The sequence below is a fragment of the Rhincodon typus genome, chromosome 11, assembly GCF_021869965.1.
Source record: "Rhincodon typus isolate 14 chromosome 11, sRhiTyp1.1, whole genome shotgun sequence".
Classification (NCBI taxonomy): Eukaryota; Metazoa; Chordata; class Chondrichthyes; order Orectolobiformes; family Rhincodontidae; genus Rhincodon; species Rhincodon typus.
The window spans coordinates 61,166,397-61,192,127 of record NC_063342.1 but is presented as its reverse complement, the minus strand read 5'-3'; the positions used below and the strand labels follow the sequence as shown (position 1 = coordinate 61,192,127).

General features: G+C 41.5%; 1 protein-coding gene across 1 annotated transcript in view; it reads left to right on the top strand.

The window, feature by feature from the left end:
* gemin8 (gem (nuclear organelle) associated protein 8) overlaps window positions 1–7,566 on the top strand; it is a 38,811-nt gene extending 31,245 nt beyond the window's left edge. The window contains exon 3 of the mRNA XM_020520282.2: window positions 7,173–7,566. Coding sequence (XP_020375871.2) covers window positions 7,173–7,429 — 257 coding nt within the window. The 3' untranslated portion in view covers window positions 7,430–7,566. The remainder of the gene's footprint in view (window positions 1–7,172) is intronic.
* Window positions 7,567–25,731: the final 18,165 nt, after the last annotated feature.

The window sequence follows — 25,731 nt, the reverse complement described above, 5'->3', positions numbered from 1 at the left end:
TTGTCAGTAAATTTAGTACATTGTGATTAATGGACAGAAAATTGGTTGGATTGGTGGATTAATCATCAATTAGTTATTCTAAGCCTTTTGTTAGTATTCTGACTGGAAAAAATGACAGATTGGTATTAACAACTGGCATTGCAATGTCAGCTGGTTTAAATCTAATCTTATTGTTTGCATTCTGAACTACGAAGCAGACAGCTGTATCAGTGTAAAATAACAGTGACTGATGCAACACTTATTTAGATGGAATTGCCGACATAGCTACTTGGAAACATTGTATTTAAATCAAATTTCTCTGGGATTCCCTCCCTATGAAAAGAGAGCTCATATTGATGTGTTTGTTCTTTGGGTAAGATGTAGCTGCTCTTGTATTGGTGATGCTCATGCAATACTTATGTTGCCGGTGGCAAATCTAGCCCAAACCTGCTTAAATCTCAATACGTGAAAGAAAACCAACTGACTGGATGGTGTTGGGATTATAATTCCTTTTTAATGAAGCTGATATAAAGAAATTTTATCACCAAATGGTAAATTATCTATGAATGTGTGGAACACTGGCACTTTATTTTTCCAGGCTGTCACTAGGAATGTAGTAAAGTTTAATGGAAGGAGAGAAAATGATAAATTTAGGATCAAAATTGGAGATTTTATCCTTTCAAACTTGTTTAGTAACTATTGAGGACGTGTTCCATGATAAAACATTGATGTGAAACACCAGTGAAAACAACCTGATACCTTGTAGTAAAAGTCATGATGTAAGCTATCCCGTGATTGGAGGATGATGTATACTCAGGTGCGAGTTTCTGCCATGAGCTGTATTATGGCTGAAGCGGCTTGAACCGTAGGCCTTTGGACGAATGATGTAGGGCATCCCAGAACATAGTGAACGTAGTTTCATTTTCTTTCTCTGATGCCATTCTGAACAACTGGTAACAAGCTTCTGTAAGTTATCAATGTCAATGCTTCCATGCTCTGAGCAGAGCTTCACAATGTCTTTGGAGTATTTTCTTTGTCCTCTCTCAGAACCTTGGCCATTTTGAGAGTTGAGAGAACAGGACCTGGCAGGGAAGACTGCTTACAGCTATTCAGACACAGCATCCAGTTCATCGTAATTGATTTTTCAGGAGCTTTCCATTAATGCTTATGGAGCTGACCGCAAAAAGGACACTAGTGTTTGGTGGATATGCAGTTATTGTTATAGAGATCTACAACACATAACAAAGCCCGTTGACTCATCGAGTCTGTGCCGGTCAAAAACAACCACCTAACTGGCAGCACCGTGGCTCAGCGTTAGCACTGCTGCCTCGCAGCGCCAGGGACCCGGGTTCGATTCCACCCTCGGGCACCTGTCTGTGTGGAGTTTGCACGTTCTCCCCGTGTCTGCGTGGGTTTCTTCCGGGTGCTCCGGTTTCCTCCCACAGTCCAAAGATGTGTAGGCTAGGTGGATTGGACATACTAAATTGACCATAGTGTTCAGGGATGTGTAAATTAGGTGGGGTGCTCTGAGAGTTGGTGTGGACTTGTTAGGCCCAAGGGCCTGTTTCCACACTGTAGGGGTTCTGTGATCTAATCCCATTTTCCACCACTTGGCCCATAGCCTTAAATGCCTGAGCATCACAAGTGTAAATGTAAATACTTCTTAAATGTTATTAAGGTTTTTGCCTTAACCAGCCTTGCAAGCAGTGAGTTCCATATTCCCACCACCCCAGGTGAAAAAAATTTTCCTTACATTCTTTCTAAACCTTCTGCTCCTAACCTTAAATCTATGGCTACTGATCATTGACTCCCCCCACCAAGAGGGAAAGTTCCTTCTGGTCTACCCTGTCTATGTCCCTCATAACTTTATACATCTCAATCATGTCCCACCTCAGTCTCTCCTGCTCAGAGGAAAACAATCCCAATCTATCCAATCTATGTAAATAAACCTCTCCAGTTTAGGCGGTATCGCAATAAGTCTCCTTTGCACCCTGTCCAGTGCAATTATATCCCCCCTCTAACATGTATAAACAATTTGACTCTTGTCACTGCAGTATTATAGTTTGCAATTATACTGTTCAGACATATTATGAGACACATCTGGAGGTGGTAGTACCTGACTCTAGACCTCCTGGCTCAAGAGCAGGGACACTACTACTGTGCCACAACAGCACCTCAAAGTCCCATTGAATCCAGAAGATGCAGCAGAGGCATCACTGATGGAATTTATATAGCGCCCTTATTTGCTGCTGATGTACAGGTCTCCCTGCAACATGGGAGTTTGATGACTGCAATTGCTGTGTACACTTGAATTTTTATTGACTTTCAGAAGTCCTTGTTGTCAAATACACCTGATGGGAAGTGCTCAATATATTCCAGTGTGTCTCCTTCAACAGACATGAGAGGGGTGATATTTGCCTGAACAGATTGGATTGATATGTGTTTTGTTTAGGCAATGTTCAAGGATAGGCCATGCTTTTTAATATGCAGCTTTGAAGAGATTGAGTGGCTTGCAAATTGGTACAAAGTAACTTACCACACTGCAAATTATAGATCATATGTGCTTACAATTTAGGCACAATGGCCATTGAGATTAAAGAGCTTTCCATCTAGAAAATACTTCATATTAACAGCAGGGGAAATTTATTTTTGAGATAAATGGGTAATGTCAGATTTTAGTATGGGAACCATCACTAGATTGCTTGACAGCACTCCAAATTTTTTGAAGCATCTGTTTCAGATTCCCCCACTCAACAGTTGCAGGATTATGGAGAAGATTCTTGGACGTCCAAATCATTGGAGCATAACCCACAGAACCTTGCACTTTACTGAGCACAATCCTTTAGTCAGGTCGATAAATATAATGAAGACTGCCTAATATTCTTCTTCACGTTTTACTTTGATTTGTCTGACAAGAAAGTCCATGTCAAAGGTATATTCTTGAAGGTCTAAAAATGCATTTTGTCTCTGGGAGGATTTCCACTGTCACAGGAAGTAGGTGATTCTGACGAATGTATGGCAGGATTTTCCCTTCTCAGGAATTTAAGTACCAGAGTATGATTTGTTACACTTGTTGCATTCCCGAAGTAGAGGGGAGTTACTTTTCCTCCGAAATCTGGAAGGATGGGTACATGAAGTGTTGATGTGAACAAGTATCCATGAGCTTTTGAGGCTTCAGCTGGAGTACCATTTGGGCCTAGGCTTTGATGTTTTTGTTCCATTTGATTGCTGTTGCCGGTCTCCCATCGATTGGTGTCAACCCCTGGTTTCTACCACAGGGTACTAGCGGTAACCCAAACAATATCATCTCCAATTGTAGACTCTTATTTGAGGTGTCGTTCAAAATGTTCTTTCCACCATTGATGAATAGCTCTGTCATCCTTAAGAGAAATGCTAAACTATAAATGAAGGAGATTTTGTCCATTTGACTATTGTCTGTAGATGACCCTGGTGGCTTCAAAATCACAAGTGTAGCAAAAATCTGAATCATCAAGTGGTTGGCCAGAATGACTCTGAATGTTGTAATACTGAATCTGATTTTGTTCTGAGAGTTTTTTTTTAAATCATTAATTTGTGGATTTTCCATACTGATGAAGGAGTTGCTGCCAGTTGAAACATCAATATTTCAGCCATCACATGAAGGGGAAGCAAGCGTTGTATCACGAAACTGCCAAGATTGTGAAAGACAAATCAGATTGGCGTACATTTTTTAATTTAACAGTCATCACATTTTCGTGGGGGTAGGATATGACATATAGATGGACTGGCTTGTTGCCTAGATTTTCTTCACACAATTTATCATCTATTAAAATATCATTTTTTTTATTTACTGAAATGTAAATTTAGATTACTATTCCTTGACCCAACACTTTGGAGAGACAGAGGATAATTACTCACCAATGAATTCCTAGCCTCTGACCTACTCTTGTAGCCGAAGTATTTATATAACTGGTCCAGTTCAACATTTGGTTAATGCTAAGCCCCAAATTGTTGATAGTGGCGGATTCAACAGTCTTAATGTCATTAAATATCAAGAGGTAATAGTTACATTCTCTTTTGTTGGAGATGGTCATTGCCTGGCATTTGTGTCATCTGAATGTTAGTTGCCACTTATCAATTTATGCTTGGTTGTTACGCAGATCTTGCTGCGGATAGACAAGAACCACTTCGGTATCTGAATAATCGTGAATGGTGCTGAACATTGTGCAATCATTAGCCAACTCTCCCACTTCTGACCTGCTGATGGTGGAAATGTCATTGATGAAGAAGTTGAAGATGTTTGGATCTAGAACATTACCCTGTGGAACTCCTGCAAAGGTATCCTGGGGCAAAGATGATTGATGTCCAACATTCACAACTATTTTTCTTCCTTTTGTGCCAGTTATGACTCCAACCAGTAGAGATATTTTCCCCTGTGGTTCCCATTAACTCCAGTTTTTTTGTGGTTCCTTCAACTCTCACTCTGTCAAATGAGGCCTTGATGTCAAAAGCAATCACTTTGTTCTTGCCTCTGAGGTTCAGCTCGTTTGTCCATGTTTGGCTGTAGTGAGGTCAGGAGCCAAGTGGCTCTGATGGTACCCAATCTGAGTGTCAGTGAACTCATTATTCCTTTACAAGAGCTGCCTGATAGCACTGTTGACCACCCCCAACATTCACTCTGCTGATGATTGAGAGTTGACCAGTAGGGCAGGAATTGATAGGTTGGATTTGTTTTGCTTTTTGCGCCCAGGGCATATACAGGCATGCGAACATCAGGCAAGTGTCCTGGTTGCACAGCGATGATATGGCAAGCACTGTTGAGTTGCCCATCAGCCCAAGTGGTGGTGCCGCCTGTTCCATGACCATGTCCAGCCTCACCCGTCCTACCATGCTGCAGCAGTGTTGGTGGCTGTGTTGTGGAGTCCCGGAGGCAGGCCGAGCGCCCAGATTGGGCTGCTTGGAGCTCTAGCACTGCTCCTCAGTCTGGCAGAGCTCGGCCGTGGCAATGGCATCAGCAGCAGTGAGCCCAGCACTTCTGAATCGATGAGGCAGACCTAGCATTGACTCATACCCACTCTGGTGGAGGCAAGTTTGGGCCTAGTGCAAGACCTGGCAGTGACTGCATCAGTGAGGTGGGCCCAAAACGTACTCGCAGCGACAGAGTTGAGTTTGGGCTGGTGCGGTACCTAGCAGCATTGGTGGCGGCAGCTTTGCCAAGTTCCATCGAGGACTCATAGTGGTGGGGGCTACAATGGAGGCAAGATGGTGCCAAAGAGTCACAACTCGTGTTCCAGCAACGGCAGTGGAGCAAAGGGGTCTTGTGGCACACTTTCTTTATTTTTCTGCATTTTAAGATGGCACTAGAGACTCGTGGCACTGGAGAGCAGCGACACTGTACAACACATTTCACTGTATTTTATAACAAATTACGTGACAAATAGATAATAAATTTTTAAAAATCTGGGCAATTTTCCACATTGTCAGACTAATGCTAATGTTGTAACTGCTGCAACAGTTTGGTTAGCGATGCAGCTTGTCTTGGAGCATATGTTTTCAGTACAATTGTCGGAATGTTGCCAGGGCCCATAGTCTTTGCAATATCAAATCTTAAGCCATTTCCTGATATCATGTGGAGTGAATCAAATTGGAACCTCAGAAGCAGGCCAAGATGCATCAGTGGACTGAATATGGATGCAAATACTTCAGCCTTGGCTTTTGCGCCCATACGAGGATTCCCTTCTCATTGAGGATAGGGATTCTGAAGCCTCCTTTTTTTATTGTTTAATTGTCCACCGCCACTCATGACTGCATGTGGCTGAACTGTAGAGCTTGGATCTGATGTCTTGGTTATGGAATCACTTAGCCTTGTTTATTGCATGCTGCTTCTGCTTGTTTGTGGCACATATGTGGTCCTTTGTTGTAGCTTCTCAAGGTTTACACCTCATTTTTTGGCATCAAAAAATACTGTGAATGCTGGAGAAACTACATGAGTCTGTCAACAACTCTGAAGAGGAGCTTTTGATCTCCAAATTAACTGTTTCTTTCTCCACTTGTGCTACCTGACCTGCTGGGAGTCTCCAGCATTTTCTGTTTTCATTTCATTTTTAGGTATATCTGGTGTTGATCTTTGTATGCCCTCCTGCTATCTTCATTGAGGTTGTGATGATTTAACATCTAGTCCCAGGTCATGGTGCAAGAACTCAGCAAAATACGTTGAACCACTTTTTCCCCAAGTTGGAGACTTATTCAAGGTTCTAAACCATAACGTACCAGTATCTTTTGTTTCACAACATAACACATTACCCCTAATTAGTTTACCTATTTTAGTGGAAATATGAACCAAATTTTATTTTTGCCTGTAAGATACTGAACTATGTCTATTCCCGTATCTTTTCTTTATTCCTTCATGGGATGTCGGTGCTGTTAGCAAGGCCAGCATTTGTTGCCCAATTACCCTTAAACTTAAGGCTTGCTAGACCAATGTGGTCGGCACTTAAAGGTCAGCCACACTGTCAGCGGTCTGGATAGACTGGGTTGTGCATGACCTTCCCTAAACTGAGTTAATGAATAAGGTGGGTTTTTACAGCCATGAATAACAGCTGTCATAGCTACCATTACTGAGACTGATTTTATAATCTAGATTTAAACCTAACTTTAAATTCCACCTGAACTCTTATTCCTGGAGCATTAGCCTGGGCCCTTGGATTACCATGCCAGTGATGTTATTACTGTGCCTCCATCTCTCCTGATGTGTATGATCAAATGAAGACAGACATATGTGTATGTATGGATATATAGTATATGTGGTCAAAGATGTAATTTTTTTTTGTATTGGGGTCTATTTTGAGAGATAGATGTGAGCTATATTGACTTAACAGAAGAAATACCATTAATATAACTGGACCTGTTTGGTAACTTAACTGTTGCATAATTTTGCAGTTTCTGTGTTCCATGTGTAGAATCACATAAAATTATTTGGAACATGCAGCAAAAAAGGCCATCTGGTCCATTGAGGAATCCTAGTTCTAGTAGAGATAACTTGCCCACTACTCCCACTTCTAGGAGTGCAATTTTCATGAGCCACACAGCTTCAAACGTGAACATTTGACTCATAATCAAGTGGAGCAATATGCTCATTGTTGGTCTCTGAAGTTTGGATGTCAGTATTTTCATTTATTGCACATTGTTCATTGTTTTTATTTGTATATTCACAGAGCGACAGCAGCAGTATGATGACGAACGACAGGCAGCGTATGTATTGGCTGACCGTGATTTTCACAGTGCCTTGGGGAGAACAATTCAACCACCTGCAGAAAGACCTGGTGAAAGAAGACTGGTTGAAATGAAGAGACTGTATGGAGAGGATGCTACTAAAATCCAAGGAATGGAAACTGCAATGCAACTCCTGTTTGATAGAAAGTGTGATAAGAAGCAGCCAAAGTACTGGCCTGTAATTCCACTGAAACTTTGATTGTGACTCTTTATCCTATAAAACTGATTTTGCGAACTCGTGTTAGTTTTTTTTTTAAGTTTAAAAAATTGTAGTAAGTTTTACTTTGTAACTGTGTTTGTTATGATTTAATAAACATGAATTTTTTTACCATTAAACATGAAGTGATGCTTTGCATGGAAGCCTGTAACTTTGGGCATTTATAATAATAGCATTATGGTCAAGATCTGCAACATAACCAGCAGAGGAACAGTGTGGTCTATTTGCTTACCTTACCAGGATTGTAAAGCTTTAGCTTCTCTAATCTTGGCACATCACCAAGATTAGACAATTCTTTCTAACTGCATCTTTTCCATTGGTTCAAATGCTTTGCAGATCAGTCAATTGAAGGTGGATTCTTCATGTAAAGAAGTTGCAAAACCAGAAAAGGAGTGAAAGTTGTTATCATTTTAAATGGAAAGAGGAAAGGGATATTGGGAGGTAGCTACAGATTGCAAAAGCTTCCCCCAAAAATGGCCTTGAAAGTCAGAGGAACAAGGAGTAGACCAGTGAATGATCATACAGGTAACGTCAAGAGAGACTGTGCAAAGAAGTAATTAAACAGAGAGGGGGTGAGGAGGTAATGAGGTTGGCAGTGATGGCACAATGGAATTGGGGCTTTGAGTAAGAACGTTTGCAGGGTATACACTTTGTGGAGAGTGCCAGTGGGGAAATAAACTTAAAACTTTTAAAAATCAAGGCCAGTAGTAATATGAAGAATTTCAAGGAAAGCAACATGAGGAATAAGGGGCAAAAACATGTGGTGTTATGGAGGCAGTCTTTTAGTGACAGTGGATATGGAGACAATAAGTTAAAGTTGAATTGTCACAAAAATGTAATTTGACTTCATTTACCAGTGATCTGGAGGTCAAGGATTAATAAGATTGGTAGAATGATTTTGGTAAAATAATCTTGTGTCACAAGTTTTTCCATTAGTCAAAGATTTGAAGGCAAGAGCAATGCAGTCCTTATTTACTGGTGAAGTGAAGGGGATTTAACTGTGCTTGTTGCACCTCTTCAGATGACTCTTGTAATGATCTGTCTGTTTGTCTGTCTTTTAATACACAAACAGGAAATGTATTTGGATGTAAGCAAAGCTAAAGGAAAGTTTCCTTTAGGAAAAAGTTAGTGAAAGAATGTTGAACCGCAAACTCTTATCATGATGCAAGTGATCTAAGATTTTAAATGTTGAAGTGGTTACTGACCAGCACTGTTCTGCAAAGTTGGAAGAGAGAGCCTGAGCGATGAATGAACATGCACTCCTAAGTAGATAGATTCATTGCCATGGAGATGTTTGGGCACAACGTGTTCCGCATTGGATTGCAATACAAAGAAATCTTTCACACAGTGCTTAAAGACTAAGATTGGCTGCAACATTTTATATTGGTATGTCAAGTTATTAAACTCCAGTGTCGACAATGCCTAATCTAAACTCTCACTGTGCTAAAGAATTATCCACCCGATAGCTCTCCTTTTTGGTGTACAGGAGCAATTCTGAGGAAGGGGCAATCAACCAGAAGTTTACTAAACTTTTTAAAAATAAGGCTAAAATCCTTGCCATCAAATTTCAACCTGTAACTTTGTAATTCTACAGAATACAAATAGCGAAAGTAATGTATATTTTGTTTTTACTTGCACCTTCTACAAATTCAGTAACTTCAGAAAGTTATGACTGTTCACTATTTCAAAAAAAAAACAAGCAACACTTGGTTCATTGTCTGGAAGAAGATGTCTTTGAAATTTATTTAGTAATACTTTCACCAGAGATGCACTTAACTCATCAACTTCCACAATGCAAAACTCCCTTTCTGCAGCAATTTAACTTCGGTTTCAAAACATTAAAACTGGAACATGGAGCATTCAAAATTAATTGACTGAGGAGATACTATTTATTGTACATTTTACTTAAATATTTTTGCTACAACTTTTTAGCGAATCATAGTCTGATTTACTACGTGTTTGTGCCCTTGGTTATCTGAAGAGCAAGTTCCTAACCATGCCCACCCTTGGAGAGGGCCTCTCAGAAATGCCGTCACTTAATTTTCAAGCAGAGCAGGAATACTCAATAAGTGAGTCGCCTCATGCAGCTTCTGGAAGTTGGTTTCCTGTGTATTTCTAACAGCTGTCAGGCAGCAAGTGAACTATCCAGCTTGCCTTTCCAATCCATGTTCCCAAAGTTTAATCTAATGTAATGGTCAAACAAAAATTTTACAATTCCCATAAATATCTGCCAGAAATCCTCTTTCTCTTACTTTGAAACCAGCAATGTGGCAAATAAGGAACATGGAACAATTAAATATCTGTCTTTGATGTCCAAACTGGCATGAAATAAGATTTTAAGGAAAATATATTATTCTTAATTAAAACTGACATAAATTGAATCACTTTCTACAGTGGGAGATCAGTGACAAAAAAGAATCTATATGTGTAAATAACTCAGCAATGTTAATCCTTGGCAAACAAATTTGACTTAAGATATACACTGCATGCTTCTAACTCAGACGGGCGACTTGTCGGAATTAAATAATAGTTTTACTTTGTTGTTTAACTATATGTTGTGGAGTTATAATTTCAATATGTACTCTGTGAAATGGAGCAAGCTAACATTAATTATTTTGGTTGATCAGCTAGAAAGATATAGTGTTTCTTACAGGAGAGAAGAATTTAAGGAGATGACAATTTTGAAGTACATTGTTCAAAAATCTATTGTTCTAAACATTGTTAAAAAGAGAAAAGAAGTTGAAGCTCTTACATCTGGACAAGGATACTACAAACAGACATGTAAAGAGATATTATTTTACAGAATGAGAAGAATGTTGATCGGTTGAGTCGCAATTGACCATGAGGGGCAACTTTTTTTTACAGAGTAGTTAGTGATTGGAATGAACTGCCAGAGGAAGTGGTGGATGCAGGTACAGTTACAATATTTAAAAGACATTTGGTTAAGTATTGTTGGGGCTGCACTCATCCAGGCAAGTGGGGAGAATGCCATCACACTCTTAACTTGTGCCTTGTAGGTGGTGGACAGGCTTTGAGGAGTCAGGAGGTGAGTTACTGGCTGCACTATTCCTCATCTCTAACCTGCTCTTGCAGCCTCTGTGTTTATGTTGAGTCCAGTTGAGTTTCTGGTCATTGTTAACCCCCAGGATGTTGATAGTGGGGGATTCAGTGATGGTAACACCATTGAAGGTCATGGGGTGGTGGTTAGATTGTCTCTTATTGCTGATGGTCATAGGCTGGCATTTATGTGGCACGAATGTTACTTGTTACTTGTCACTTGTCAGCCCAAGCCTGGATATTGTCCAGATCTTGTTGCATTTGAACATGGACTTCTTCAGTATCTGAGGAGTCATGAATGGGTGAACATTCCCACCTCCAACCTTATGATGGAGGGAAGGTCATTGATGAAGCAGCTGAAGATGGTTGGACCTTGGACATTACCCTGAGGAACTCCTGCAGAGATGTCCTGGAGCTGAGATGACTGACCACAACCAGCTTCCTATGTGTCAGGTATAACCTCAGCCACTGGATAATTTGCCCCTGATACCCATTGATTCCAGTTTTACTAGGGCTCCTTTATGCCACACTCTGTCAAATATAGCTTTGATGTTAAGGGCTGTCACACTCACCTCACCTTTGGAGTTCAGCTCTTTCGTCCATGTTTGAACCAAGGCTGTAATGAGATCAGGGGCTGTAATGAGATCAGGAGCTGAGTGGCCCTGGCGGAACCCAAACTGAGCATCACTGAGTAGGTTATTGCTGAGCAGGTGCTGTTTGATGGCACTGTTGATGACACCTTCCATCACTTTACTGATGATCAAGAGTAGACTGATGGGGCGGTAATTGGTTGGGTTGAATTTGCCCTGTTTTTTGTATACAGACGTGTTTGGGCAATTTTCAGGTATACACCAGTGTTGTAACTGTACTGGAACAGCTTGGTTAGGGGAGCAATAAGTTTTGGAGCACAATTCTTCAGGGCCTGTAGCCTTTGCAGTATCCGTGTCACCAACCGTTTCTTGACATTATGTGGAGTGAATTGGTTTGGATGAAGATTGGTATCTGTAATGTTGTGGATCACTGGAGGAGGCCAACATGGATCATCATTCAGCATTTCTGGCTAAAGATTGCTTCTGGCATGGAGTAGTTGGTCCAAAGGGTGTGTTTCCATGCTGTATGACTCTATGACATGGAGATGCAGCAAGGACAGCTAACTGACCATTGTAATTTTCAAGCCAGTCCAATTCTGACTGGTCAGGCTGTTGCATGGGAATGCCACAGTGTTTGAGTGTCTTCACAACCTTATTTTCTCTTCAAAAAATGCCATGTTTGTATAAATTCCTTTTTCCTAATAGGATTCAGTCTTATGTAGCTTTAGCAAGTACAGTGCAGTATACTGCAGGCCTGGCTGTTGATCTTAAATTAATTTCTGGTGTAACTCTTAGTACAGTCCAGATTATTTAAGATGTGATTCTGCCAATGGAAATCGTTTATTATGTTAATATACTTTTCTGGGGCTTGCAACAACAGGCTGGTTGGGCTCCAGCAACCTGTTGCCAGCTATGAACATTCAAAGTGGTGTCTAGTATGGTCTGCCAGCCATTGGGACATCAGGCTACAAATGAGGCATCATATCGGCACTAAAACCCATATATCACATTACTCGTGTGTGGTCAGTAAAATATCTTTTTAGCTTGACAGTAGCATCCAGTGATGGAGGAAACCACTCGTGGATTTACTGCCTAGGAACATCGTGAGACAATTAGCTTCATTTGCTCAAAAGGCTAAGACAACCTCCCCTTGCAGGGTAATCTCAGGTAGACTGGGCACTACTTGAGGCTAGAAGTGGTGAATGCAGGACCTTTCCTGAGTATTAATGATATACATTTCAGGTTATCCATTATTATGAGGACAGTTTTGCTATATGCTCTATCTCAGTATCACATTGCCAACATGAGGGATCTTGTAGCACATGGAAGGCTGCTCCAAGGTTCCATGCACACCAATCTGCATGTTGATGCATTGACGTCCAGTTTCAGAAGTCGATGCTGTCCAGGCCCCTCAGAGGTCCACGCATGGAAACAAAAAATTAAAGGGAATATTGCCTCCATCCACCGCTTTTGGCTGTGAGCAGTTCCTTGGCCTACCCTGACAGGGAAGGTGTCAGAAAAATTTGAACAAGTGAAGCTGGCGGATTCAAATTGCCGCCTGGCAGTAAATCCACAAGTGGTTTTCTCCATCACTGGACGCTGCTGTCCAGCCAAAGAGATGTTTTGCTTATCACATAAATGCATATTACGAGTTCCAGTGCCAGTGTGATGTTAGGAATGTAGGCTGTGTCCCCCAATGCCTGGTTAACCATTGACAAAAAACAGCCAGTAGCTGGTCCCATGTGCTCAATCAGCCTGTGCTTACAAGCCTATATAAAGTATATCCACCATTAGATGCAATTCTGTTGTCGGAAATCATTTATTCAATAATCTGGACTGTGCTAAAATTTGCACCAGACACCAATTTAAGATCATCAAATTGCAGGCCTGCAGTGTGAAACATTTGTACAAGCTAGAAATTGCACACATAAATCTTCAGGACCCTGTTTTATGTAGGATAAAGGAATTTATACAAACATTACACCTTTTTCCCAAAAAAACAGGGGTCGTGGAGACAGCCAAATTCTACTGCATTCCCATGGCAATGCCCTGACAAATCAATCTCCTTGCCTGGTCTGAGAATTAAGATTGATCGTCAACTGTTTTTGCTGCATCTCCAGGCCAATGATGACTGAACCAATCAGCACACTCTTCTCATTCTATGTAAAATGGTGTCTCCCATCGGCACGTGCCCCCTGCTTGGACAGAATTTCACATTGGCCCCAAGATCCCTCCCCTCTCCTGGGAGCCTGTGCCCCACAACCTGAGCCGCCTCTGGAATTTTAGTTTTGTGTCTTTTAAGGATGTAAAACAGTGATCCCTTACAGACTGCTGCTGCACACTCTTCTCCTTTATCCACTGTCCGGACACTCCTTGGTGTGCCCGTTTGCCACCAAGAGGTGGGCATCCCCAGTGGAGGGCACTCTACGTGGGAGTCTTCCCTCTTTTCCATCGGGATCTGGGGTAGAAGGTGTTGCACGCAGCGGTCCCATGTAACTGCAGATTGCGGTGGTTCACGGGTTCTCAGCCCAACTGTTTGCTTTGAGGCGCTGTGGAGTCCGTGGACCCATGTATATATTGGGTGTGGGCATTTGCACTCCCTTTTCAGTTATCTTCAGAACCTTCTTGTGTGTTTTTGGTTGCACTTCAGCCCCACGCTCCTGATCGTTGGGCACCCAGTGCGGAGGGGAGCGGGCAGGTCGGAGGATCTCCTCCTGGGCCTGGCCAAGCTGGCCATTATTAGGTCCGGGCAGTGGGCCCTGGAGGTGGTCATAATGGCTGACTGCCTGACCCTTGGTGTCCCTGGAGAAGGTGCACACGGTGTCCACCAACATTCAATGTCTTTCAGGAGAGGTTGTGGAGTGCTTTATTTCCCCCCCCTCCCCCTCCAATTCCATTTTGATTTAACCTCTACCCTCCTCTTCAGCTTTTCATTGACATAGGCATTGCCCCCAGGGAGTTCTGCTTGCCACTGGTTCTTTTGTCACGGGCGTTTTTCCTGGTGGTGGACTATCAATTTATGTACCTGGAGTTTTTAGTGTGTCTTGCACCTATGCATGCACACACGGGAAAATTAATATGGCCAGGAGATTAGAATTTCCTACAAAGGGAAAAAAAACCCAAAATATAAAATGGTGTCTCTTTCTTTCCAAAATTGTTTCTCGCCTCCTAGTTCTAATGAGTGCAAGACAAAAAGCTTCAACTTCTATTGTCCATTTAGCAATGTTTAAATTCTGAATGGCCAAGCATTTAACTGTCATTTTATGATCTCAGGTAGGTTTTGGCCAAGTTTTCCATATTCCCAGACAATGGAAAAGACTCTTCATGTGTCTACCAGCTATTACATATTAAGAATTTATATTTTCCTTAAAATAATGTCAATTACAACTTGCTTTTTTGTCAAGTTTGCATTCCTGCAGTTTAGTGGGATAAACTGACGGTAGGGGGGTGCAAAAGCTGTATTTGGTGCTGTCCTCTTAAATATTGGTTCAAGTAATAATTAGAAAGGGTAACCCTCCAAGCAACACCATCCTGCACCCTCTGTCACTATCCATTATATGAGTGACTTCTCCTCAGGTTACAATTAATTGTTTTCTGATCAGTCAGTTTGTTAATCTACCTTTCTGTCACTTAGAGCACTCATTTTCCAGAAGGAACCAAGATTGTCCCAAAGTAATGATTTCCCCATAAGAAGCATTTTTAAATGCTCTTACAAAGAAGTAAAATGTTGCTGGGGAACAGGCTGCCAGTGCCAAATTATTTCTAATAGAAAGGTTCAAAGGGAACAAAACAACATGTAAGAGGGGAGCATCCATGATACACACAACTATTTAATACATATTTTCTAATCAACCTGTTCAGTAATGTTATTACACAATGCTGGAGTAGGTGGGATTTAAACCCAAGCCTCCTGGCCCAGAGGTTGGGACACTATCTCTGCACTAATCGGGGAGGCGATGGCCTAGTGGTATTATTGCTGGACTGTTAATCCAGAGACTCAGGTAATGTTCTGGGGACCCAGGTTCGAGTCTGGCCACAGCAGATGGTGGAATTTGAATTCAATAAATATCTGGAATTGACAGTCTAATGATGACTGTGAATCCATTGTTGATTGTTGGGAAAAACCCATCTGGTCCACTAATGTCTGTTAGGGAAGGAAACTGCCATCCTTACCTGGTCTGGCCTATATGTGACTCCAGACCCACAGCAATGTGGTTGACTCCGAACTGCCCTCTGGGCAATTAGGGATGGGCAATAAATGCTGCCTAGCCAGCGACACCCACATCCCATGAATAAATTTAAAAAATGAGTCCCTGACCACAGAAATTGTTCTTCATAGTGTTTTGTTGGCACCAGCTGGCCTGTCCTCGTTGGCTCATAAACAGTGAGACTGAAAGACATTCAAGACAAGGGCAAGGCTGGAAGACCCATAAGCCTTAGTTGTGACCCAGAAATTGAGAGCAAATGAGTAGAGCACTGATAAGGCTGGTTCTGATTCTTCTAAAAGTTACCTTTTTCTCCCACATTGACTTACCTATTGTTTATTTCTAGACCCATTCTCTATTCGTTTTTATTCATTAACGGGAGTAGGGCATTACTTCTAGGCAGCATTTATTGTCCATTCCTAATTGTCCAGAAGGAAGTTCAGTGTCAACCACATTGCTTTGGGTCTGGAGTCACATGTAGACTAGACTGGGTAAGGATGGCAGTTTCCTTCCCTAAAGGGCATTAGTGAACCAGATGGGTTTTTCCCCCAGTAATCGACAATGGATTGGTCATCATTAGATTCTTAATTCCAGATATTTCATCGAATTCAAATTCCACCATCTGCTGTGATGGGATTTGAACCCAGGTTCTCAGAACATTACCTGACTCTCTGAATTAACAGTCCAGCAATAATACCACTAGGTCATTGCCGCCCCCATACAAAACAACATACAATACAGCACAGGGGAGGTCCTTTGGCCCACCAAGCCTTCACTGATTCCTAATTCTTACTTAGACCCGCTGCTTAGTGCCCTTGAGTGATATCTATCCCTCTGTTCACCTCCTGTTCATGTGTTTATCAAGATACGCCTTAGACGTTGCTAATGTGCCTGCTTCTGCTTCCACCATCTCCACTGGCAGTGTGTTCCAGGCACTGACCACCCTCTGTGTGAAAAATTTTCCCTTCACTTCTCCCCTAAACATACCCCCCTTACCTTATATTTCCAACATTTGTGGTTTTTCCTTTTATTGTGTAATAATGGGGAATAAAGCTGAATCCTGAATGATGGAGGATTTGACAACATGAGCTCGCTGTTCTTTTCATAATAAGGGCCAGGTTTAATTCCTAACTTTAAAATAAACTCTGATTATAGCAATCTATAAATTTGATAAAGTTAGCATGTAGAGTTTGGAATCACTCAAAGCCAGTACAAAATGCATGTCTTGAAGAAAAGCTCACTGCAAGATAATTTTTGATCCTGTTACATAATATTCTCCAGCATGTCAAGGTAACCGAGATGATGCAGCATTTCCGCACAATTCCATTTTGATGTGGTGTCTTCCCCAGTTCTCTGCCCGTACCACTTACCATCAATTTAATTCAGTTAGCACCACCCTTTTTCCCCTCTGAGATCCAAGTCTGTTTTTGTCACAACAATATATTTCTATGTGACTGTGCCTGCAAGTCAGCAATCTTATTTGCCATGCTCCCACTTTCAGGTACATGTGCTTATGTTGATTTTATAAGTTTCCTTTTTATGCCAAGCTCACCTGATAACTTCTCATTTCTTACTGTAGTATCTGTCTCCTGCAATATCTTTTGCATGTTTCTAATCTTACCTTAATGGTTCCAGACCTTGTCACTTCCAAATAATACTAGCAAATTGCTCCACAAAGAAATTTGTTTTGGTTCTACATTTATTTCGGTACTGCGCCCAGCCTTTAGAAGTCCCATCTTTTTCCAGAACAGAGTTAAATTGTCCCAAGAATCTAAATTACTCCCTCTATCATGGGGTGGTACAGTGGCTCTGTGACTAGCACTGCTGCCTCTCAGTACCAGGGACCCAGGTTCAATTCTACCCTTAGGTGACTGCGTGTGGAATTGACACATTTTCCCCGTGTCAGCGTGGATTTCCTCCGGGTGCTCCAGTTTCCTCCTACAGTCCAAAGATGTGCAGGTTAGGTAGGTTGGCCATGCTAAATTGCCCATAGTGTCCAGGGATGTTCAGGTTAGATGGATTAGCCATGGGAAATGCAAGGTTGTTGCGGGGTGTGGGTCTGGGTGGAATGCTCTTCGTAGTGTTGGTGTGGTCTTGCTGGGCTAAATGGCCTGCTTCCACACTGTAGGGATTCTGTGATTCACCATCTGTCCAACCATGCATCCTATCACTCTATCCTCTGGATTTTATCTTCATTTGTACTTGACACTACTAAAGAAATTGCTCCTTTTGAGATCATGCTTGCTAATTGCCTGCACAGCTCCCTAAATTCTAACTGGAGTGCCACATCTTTGTTTCTACCTGTGTCACCGGTATTGACATTGACCACATTGACAGCTGACCATCCTCACATATAAGTGTGCTCTGAAGCAATTCAGTGACACCCTTGACCCTGAGCTGGGAGCCAGTGCATCATTGTTGATTTACGTCTGCAACTGCATAAACTGTTCCTCATCACTCTTGCTCTCCAAGTTTTCTTCATGCCTGTCCTGTATAGTCGAGCCAACCATGGTATCATGCACTTGGCTCTGGTTGAATTCCCTGGATGAACCATGACTTCCATCAGTATTCAGAACGAATAAGGTTGGAAAGTGAGATGCATTCAGGGACTCCTGCATTACCTGCCGGTTTGACATTTGCCAGTTTAGTGCCAAACACAATTTTCATGCAGAACCTTGAGACTAAAGTGGTCTTGCCAAAAATAAACAATAGCTTCACTGAAATGTTATAATCGCTGTTATTGAAAACAGGATTGTTCTGTCTGAGAGGATCAGACTGGGTACTCCCTTCATCCAGCTGAGGTAGCCTAAGGGATCTTAAATGGTAAAAATCTCTTCATACCATTTTATTATCCTCCAATTTTACATGTGTTTTTGTACTGGCTTTGGCTGTTCTGAAATATTTTTTTCATCTGTCTTGTTAAAATCATTCTGTAGAATTCATTTTCTTCTGACAATTAGTTTCTGTATGATATAGATCAGACAAATGGTGTCTGCTAATTTACAAGAGAGCCAATGTAGTCAAAGCATCAAAAGGATTTCAGTTGAATGGAGATGAAAAGGAGAGCATACATGAAAAGAGAGTTCTCACAACAGAAACTTTCACAGGAACTTAAGAGGTGCATCACATCCAAGTGTATTTGTCAGGGTTTGGTGGCAGTTCGCAAGTTAGGTTAAATTAATGATGGAGGTTGGTTTCAAAGCAGCATAAGTATATTTCAGCATGACAACAGAAACAACATAAATTGGTAAAAGACAAAAGGAAGAGTGTCAAACAAATCAGCATTCCACACCATCAAGTGAAGCATACCATGTTATAAAATTTCATTGGCACACTGGATTACCATACCATCCACTCAATTCATGCTCGTTATATTAGTCCATTATTAACTCATACAAATTGGATGACGACACTGCCCACCTATTCTGACTATCTTAGTACGTTGGCAACTTACATTACGCACAAATGCTCACACTAATAACACTATTCATTCCCCTAATACAAACTGCATTACTACACAAGTTATTGATGTCACAGACAATGCGTTGCTATATTATCCACTTATTGATGTCTAGACTACATGTACAGCAGTTAGGCTACCGTATATATTTGCAGGCACTGTCACCCTTCTCTATTAAGGCCCTTGGGGAATTAAATCCACAGGCTCTGAGTCAGCAGAAACCCAGTTGCAAAACTATAAAGTCTACCATTAGGATATTTGTAGACAGTCTCCAACAGTGGAATGACAGTGCCAATGCTTTAATGTGTCCTTGGACTCTGGGAATGTTTTGGATCCTAAAAGTATTCTGCTTGAGTCCGTAGTATTTTTTGCAAGAACTCTCTATTTACAGATTGATCTATACACGCATTATTCGCACACAAAGTTAGAGCTTCTACTTCCTTCCAGATCTCACAACGTCATTATTATTACATCATCTTTATGTGGGCTTCTGGTGTTAACTCAGCCAATGGTAGTCAACATTATCTCCTCCCTCGTTTTGTTGCTTCCATTTTCTTCCCTGATAGCATATGGATCATCTGGTGTTTAGCTGATGCCCTGGCCACACTTGTATCATACTGGAGATTGACCAACATGGCCAAGAGTTTCATCTCCTTTGCCACTGAGTAACTCACTGAATAACTGGCTATCTAATGTCCTTGGCTTTCGGTCACCGATGAAGTCCTGATGAAGGGTCTAAGCCTGAAACTTTGATTTTCCTACTCCTCTGATGCTGCCTGACCTGCTGCGTTCCTCCAGCTTTACACAGTATCGATGGTCACTGTTGGTAGCTATGTTCCCTCCTGCCACACAAGGGAAGTCTCAAGTAACATGTCCACTTCAAGCAGACATTATCTATACAAAATTAATGACTGATATAAATGAGACAGAAGTCCCAGATCTGCTAAAAGCACAAAATAAATGGATTCCTAATAAGAAACTATATCTGTTAATGAGATCTATTAGAAGTTATGAAGAAGATTTGTAAGAAGCTAATTATCTTAGTGAGGAGCTCACAGAATACTATGAATGTTTTGGCTAATTGGAAATAAGCCATCACACTGCCTATATTCAATGGGAGAAACAAAACAAAACTACAGGTTCATCAATCTTGCTTCATTCTATATGAAAGAAAGAGAATTAATTTTCAGCAGTATGTTTGAGGGTTATTTGTATAATAAAGCTATTAATCCAGAGATACGGAAGGAGACAATCATGTATTACCAACTCCCGTACCTTATTGTGAACAAAATCATTATGCGTGTGATAAATTCAATGATTTATTAATCAAGCCTGATCTTCAAAAAATGTTTTCACGAAGTTGTATGTGGAAAGATGGAAGTTGGATGGATAGAAACTTTGCTGTATGCTAATTAGTGGATTCTTGTCTGAGCAGTTATTTTGAATGGGCAAAGTACAGATGAAATAGGGTGGCATGGTGGTTCAGTGATGAGTACTGCAGCCCCTCAGACCTGAGTTCAATTTAACCTCAGGCAACTGTCTGTGTGGAGTTTGCGTATTCTCCCCGTGTCTGCGTGGGATTCCTCTGGGTGTTCCGATTTCCTCCCACCGTCCAAAGATGTGCAGGTTTGGTGAATTAGCCATGATAAATTGTTTGTGGTGCCCAGGGATGTGCAGGCTAGATTGATTAGCCATGGTAAATGTGGGGTGACAGGGATAGGGTGGGGGTCCGGATAGGATGCTGTTCGGAGGGTCGGTGCTGACTCGATGGACCAAATGACCACGTCCTGCCCTGTAGGGATTCTATGAAGTAGGATAGCACAGAGAGTAATATTAGAAAACCTGTTTCTAATTTACACGATTTACCTCAAAACCCAATGCAATATGGTCAAATAGTGAATTCTGGGAAGCAGTGCATTTGAAAGAAGTAGCTCAGAAATTACGGAGTCAATTGGACAAGATATACATGGCCAGATTGCGGTGGCTAAACAAATTCAAACGAATGTGAAGAACTGTACAAGGGAATGTATGAATGTTATTACTACAATTATGCATAAATTTGAAAGAAATGTAAGATTTGGTAAGTTTTCGTGTTCGTAACTCAGTTAAGTATGTGGAATACAGTACAACAATTCAGTACAGTACAAAGCAGAGATGGTTATGCTAGAAATGTGAGTGTAACATGTTGGAAAGCATCAGGAGGCTGAACCTCAATGTTATGGGTCTCAGTTATGAGGATAAACCATCAGCAGTCTTGAAAGAAGACATCGGAGGCATGGTCTTAAGGCAGAATAAGTATTACGGGAAAGGTAAATCCAGAAGATTATTTTGCTAATCGCAATAGTGATACATGTTCATAATCAAAAAGGGCAGATGTAAATTCAACATAAAGAGTGAACACGACATGGGAAGAACCGCCTGGACAAAGCAGTGGATAAAAAAGACTGGAACTGTTTTAGAACTGACTGAATAAACTAACAGGGAACTTTGATGGGATGACCTAAATGGGTTGAATGATCTTTATCATGAGAAATAACTTGCAGTATTACAAAACAATATTTGCTAACTCTGCAAACACTTGTAATCAAGTATAGATAACACAGTGTGGAGCTGGAGGAACACAGCAGGCCAGGCAGCATCAGAGGAGCAGGAAAACTGATGTTTTGGGTCGGGGCCCTTCTTCAGAAATGAGGAGGGGGAAGGGACCTCAGCAATAAATAGACAGAGGAGGGGTGGGGCTGGGGAAGGTAGGTGGAATGCTGATAGGTGAGTGCAGGCAGGGAGTGGTGGGGATTGGTCAGTGAAGTTGGAGGAGCGGATAAGTGGGAGAGAGGATGGACAGGTTGTGTCAGGTCAAGGAGACAGGGCTGAGAGGAAGGGTTGGTCATGGGATAAGGCCGGGAGGTGGGGAGATTTTGAAACTGGTAAAATCCACATTTAGGCCATTGGGCTGTAGTCTCCCGAGGCGGAATATGAGGTGTTGTTCCTCCAGTTTGCAGGTGGCATCACTGTGACACTGGAGGAAGCCCAGGATGGACATGTCATCCAGGGAGTGGGAGGGGGAGTTAAAATGGTTCGCGACTGGAAGATGTTGTCGTTTGTTGTGAACAAAGCATAGGTGCTCTACAAAGTGGTCTCCGAGCCTCCACTTGGTCTCACCGATGTAGAGGAGGCCAGATCGGGAACAGCAGATGCAGTAGACCAAGTTGACGGATGTGCAGGTGAACCTCTGTCTAACGTGGAAGGTTTTTTTGGTGCCTTGAATGGAGTAGAGGGGAGAGGTCTAAGGGCAGGTGTAGCACTTCCTGTGGTTGCAGGGAAAGGTGCCGGGGGTGATGGGGTTAGTGGGGAGTGTGGAGCGGACGAGGGACTCGTGGAAAGAGCTGTTCCTATGAAAGGCAGATAAGGGTGGGGAGGGAAATATATCTTTGATTGAGGGGTCAGATTGTAGCTATACCTGCCCCTACACCTCCCCACTGACCTCCATTCAAGGCACAAAACAAGCCTTTCATCTCAGACAGGGGTTCACCTGCACATCCGTTAATGTGGTCTATTGCATCGTCTGCTCCCGATGTGGCCTCCTCTACATTGGTGAGACCAAGCGGAAGCTTGCAGACTGCTTTGTAGAGAACCTGCATGCTGTACATGACAAACGACAACACCTTCTGGTCTCGAACCACTTCAACTCCTCCTCCCACTCCCTAGACAATATGTCCATCCTGGGCTTCCTCCAGTGCCACAATGACGCCACCCGGAAACTGGAGGAGTAGCACGTCATATTCCGCCCCGGGAGCCTACAACCCAATGGCCTAAACATGGATTTTACCAGTTTCAAAATCTCCCCACCTCCCGGCCTCACCCCATGACCAACCCTCCCTCTCATCCCCATCTCCTTGACCTGACACAACCTGTCCATCTTCTCTCCCACCTGTCCACCCCTCCCACCTCACTGACCAATCCCCACACTCCCTACCTGCACTCACCTATCACCATCCTACCTACCTTCTCCAGCCCCACCCCTCCTCTGTCTATTTATTTCTCAGGTCCCTTCCCCCTCCCCATTTCTGAAGAAGGTTCCCGACCCAAAACATCAACTTTCCTGCTCTTCTGATGCTGCCTGACCTGCTGTGTTCCTCCGGCTCCACACTGTGTAGTCTCTGACTCCAGCATCTGAGTTCTTACTATCTCTAATCAAGTACAGAGTCTTATTTTTCCATATAGGTCAGTTCCACACTAAGCCATGCAATTATCAGTGAGTTTTCAGAATGATTTTTGTAATTTCTAATTCACTTTTGATTAAAAACCACATTTTCCTTTGGACGTCTGAATTGCATTTTTTTATGCTTTCTGTTTGGATTACAATTTGAATTTAATTAGTATTCCTTGTGGTTTATCCAGCTAATCCTGTTGACTTTAGAGGTGTTGCAGGGTCACAATTATTGTTAATGCTTATTATTTTCTGTCCCTCACTATGTATATAACAGAGAAAGATCCAGGGAGAAACTGGATGAGAATGTAAAGCAAGTTTCCCCAGTGAACTCAAATCAATAACTGTATGCTGGTGAATCAAGAGGGGTTTTCCTACATAGATTTTAGTTTTCTTATCAATGTCCAGAGGCCAGATAGTTTTAAAGCAGAGATTACATTTTTTTTTCTATTAAAGCTATGATGCTTATTTTAAGCTATAAAGTTCTACACAGGTCACAATAATACATCAATCAAATGTACCTTTCCCTTATTTTTCATATAAGTTATTCCTCAATACAACACAAAGATGAAACAAAACCTGGCAACTATAGATCAGTCAGTTTAACGGCTGTGGTAGAAAAGTTATTGGAATCTACACTAAAGTAATAGAAAATATAAAGTAATAGCAACAGAAAATAGGCAGCTTGAAACCCACAAATGTAAATCATGTTTAGATAATCTGATAGAGATCACAAGGGTTAGAGTAGAAAGGGTTGTAGATGTCATTCACTTGGACTTTCAAAATCCCTTGGAATACGGTACCAAATGGTTGGCTTGTGGCAGAGGTTATTCTTTTATCATGTGGTTTGATGCTGCACTCGGAGGTTGTGTAGAAGAGGTGATGGCCAGTAGTATTACTGCTGGACTGTTAACCCAGAGACCCAGATAATGTTCTGGGGACCTGGGTTCGAATCCTGCCATGGCAGATGGTGGAATTTGAATTCAATAAACATCTGGAATTAAGAGTCAAATGATAACCATGAATCCATTGTCGATTGTTGGAAAAACCCATCTGGTTCACTAATGTTCTTTAAGGAAGGAAACTGCCATGCTTACCTGGTCTGGCCAGGTGACTCCAGACCCACAGCAGCATGGTTGACTCTTAACTGCCCTCTGGGCAATTAGGGATGGGCAATAAATGCTGCCTAGCCAGCGACACCCTCACCCCGTGAATGAATAAAGAAAAAATAAATAAACAAATTGGTTGAAGAAAGAGCAAAGGAACAGCCTTCAGGCTTAGGCTTAATATTCAGACTGCACTTGCTGACACTCACAAATATGCACTGTAGCAGCAAAATATTTAAAATGCATTTAAATAAAAAGTGATTATAAAACCTAACAAACAGCTAAATATGAAAACTAAATAAACAAAAGTATATATCAGTGATTTTAAAAAGGGTTAAACGAAGTAGAATTTCCTTTTAATTTTTAAAAATGTATTTGTGCATGCGCAGTCTAGAAAAAATGAAGATGAGCATGTGCATTCAGGATTCAACATAGGATCGTTGGTGTCAGTAGGCATATCATAATACTAAGTCCTGCTATAGAGGTTAATTGTAGATATACAGGGCTCTGATCTTTCAGATACACTAGATAAGAACTAATTTACTTTCTTCATTTGTTCATGTCTATGTGTTCATGTGAGTCTTTTAGAGTGTTCCACCTCTGCCCACACTCTGCAATTTATGTCTGATGACATACAGCTCTGTGACATCATCGCATGTTTGCTCCATGGTCCTGAAACACTTACAGAACAACCCACCCCACGCATTCTTTCCTTGACATAAGCATTCATTAATAGTTATTTCAAAACTCAAACAATTTATTTAGGTTACTTAAATTTACAACATTTACTGTACACTTTTCCTAATCTCTGCTACCACTTCCCAACCCTTTCATTTGAATCATCTGTTTCAATAAGTAGATCGGGAACGTCTATGATCAATACAGAAACACTTGAGGTAAAGTTGGTGATCTCTGTTTTCTCTGCTGGCTTTTCTTAGATCAGAAATTCAACTGATCTGGCTGAAGGAGCTTGCAGCAATGTAACTGAAGAAGTATATGAAAATTATAAAGAGAATTATGAATTATGGGAAGAATTAAACGATAAGTCTCCTGCTCTATTATTAGTACCCATACATTTATAGGTTCCCCTGGAAAGAAATAAAGGATTCTATTCATGCATTGTTGCTCTTCGTATGAAGAAGCTTATTCCCTTGTATTATTGACATGTTCTTCAAGGTTCTGTACCAAGACATGAATGTGCATGTTGGGTTGGGAACTATTTGATTTTTTTGCTTGTTATGCAATGCTTGTGTACATTGCTGCATAAAGCTGCCAGTTTTGCTTCCACTGATGTGAAGTTTTGAAACCATATCTGTCAAAGATGCTGTCGTATTGGATTGCTTAGGATTTCACATTGATGTTGTCACATTAAGTATATTGTTCAGGTGAGAGATGTGTCTCCTCTGGTCAGATGATTTATTGAGCACACTCTAGAATGTTCTGCATTAAATAGAACATTTGCTGTAAAATGCTTCTTGAACAGTTTTATAGGCTGTGTGTTCACCATTATTTGGACTACTCATTCTAGAGTTAGATCCCCTTTAAATGAAGAAGTTCATGGCTAATTAATCTAAGCAACCAGTTCCATTTCAAATGAGCTCCTTTTGTAAGTTTCCATAGCTACATGGTTTAGATAGTTTAATTAATGACCTGCATCTA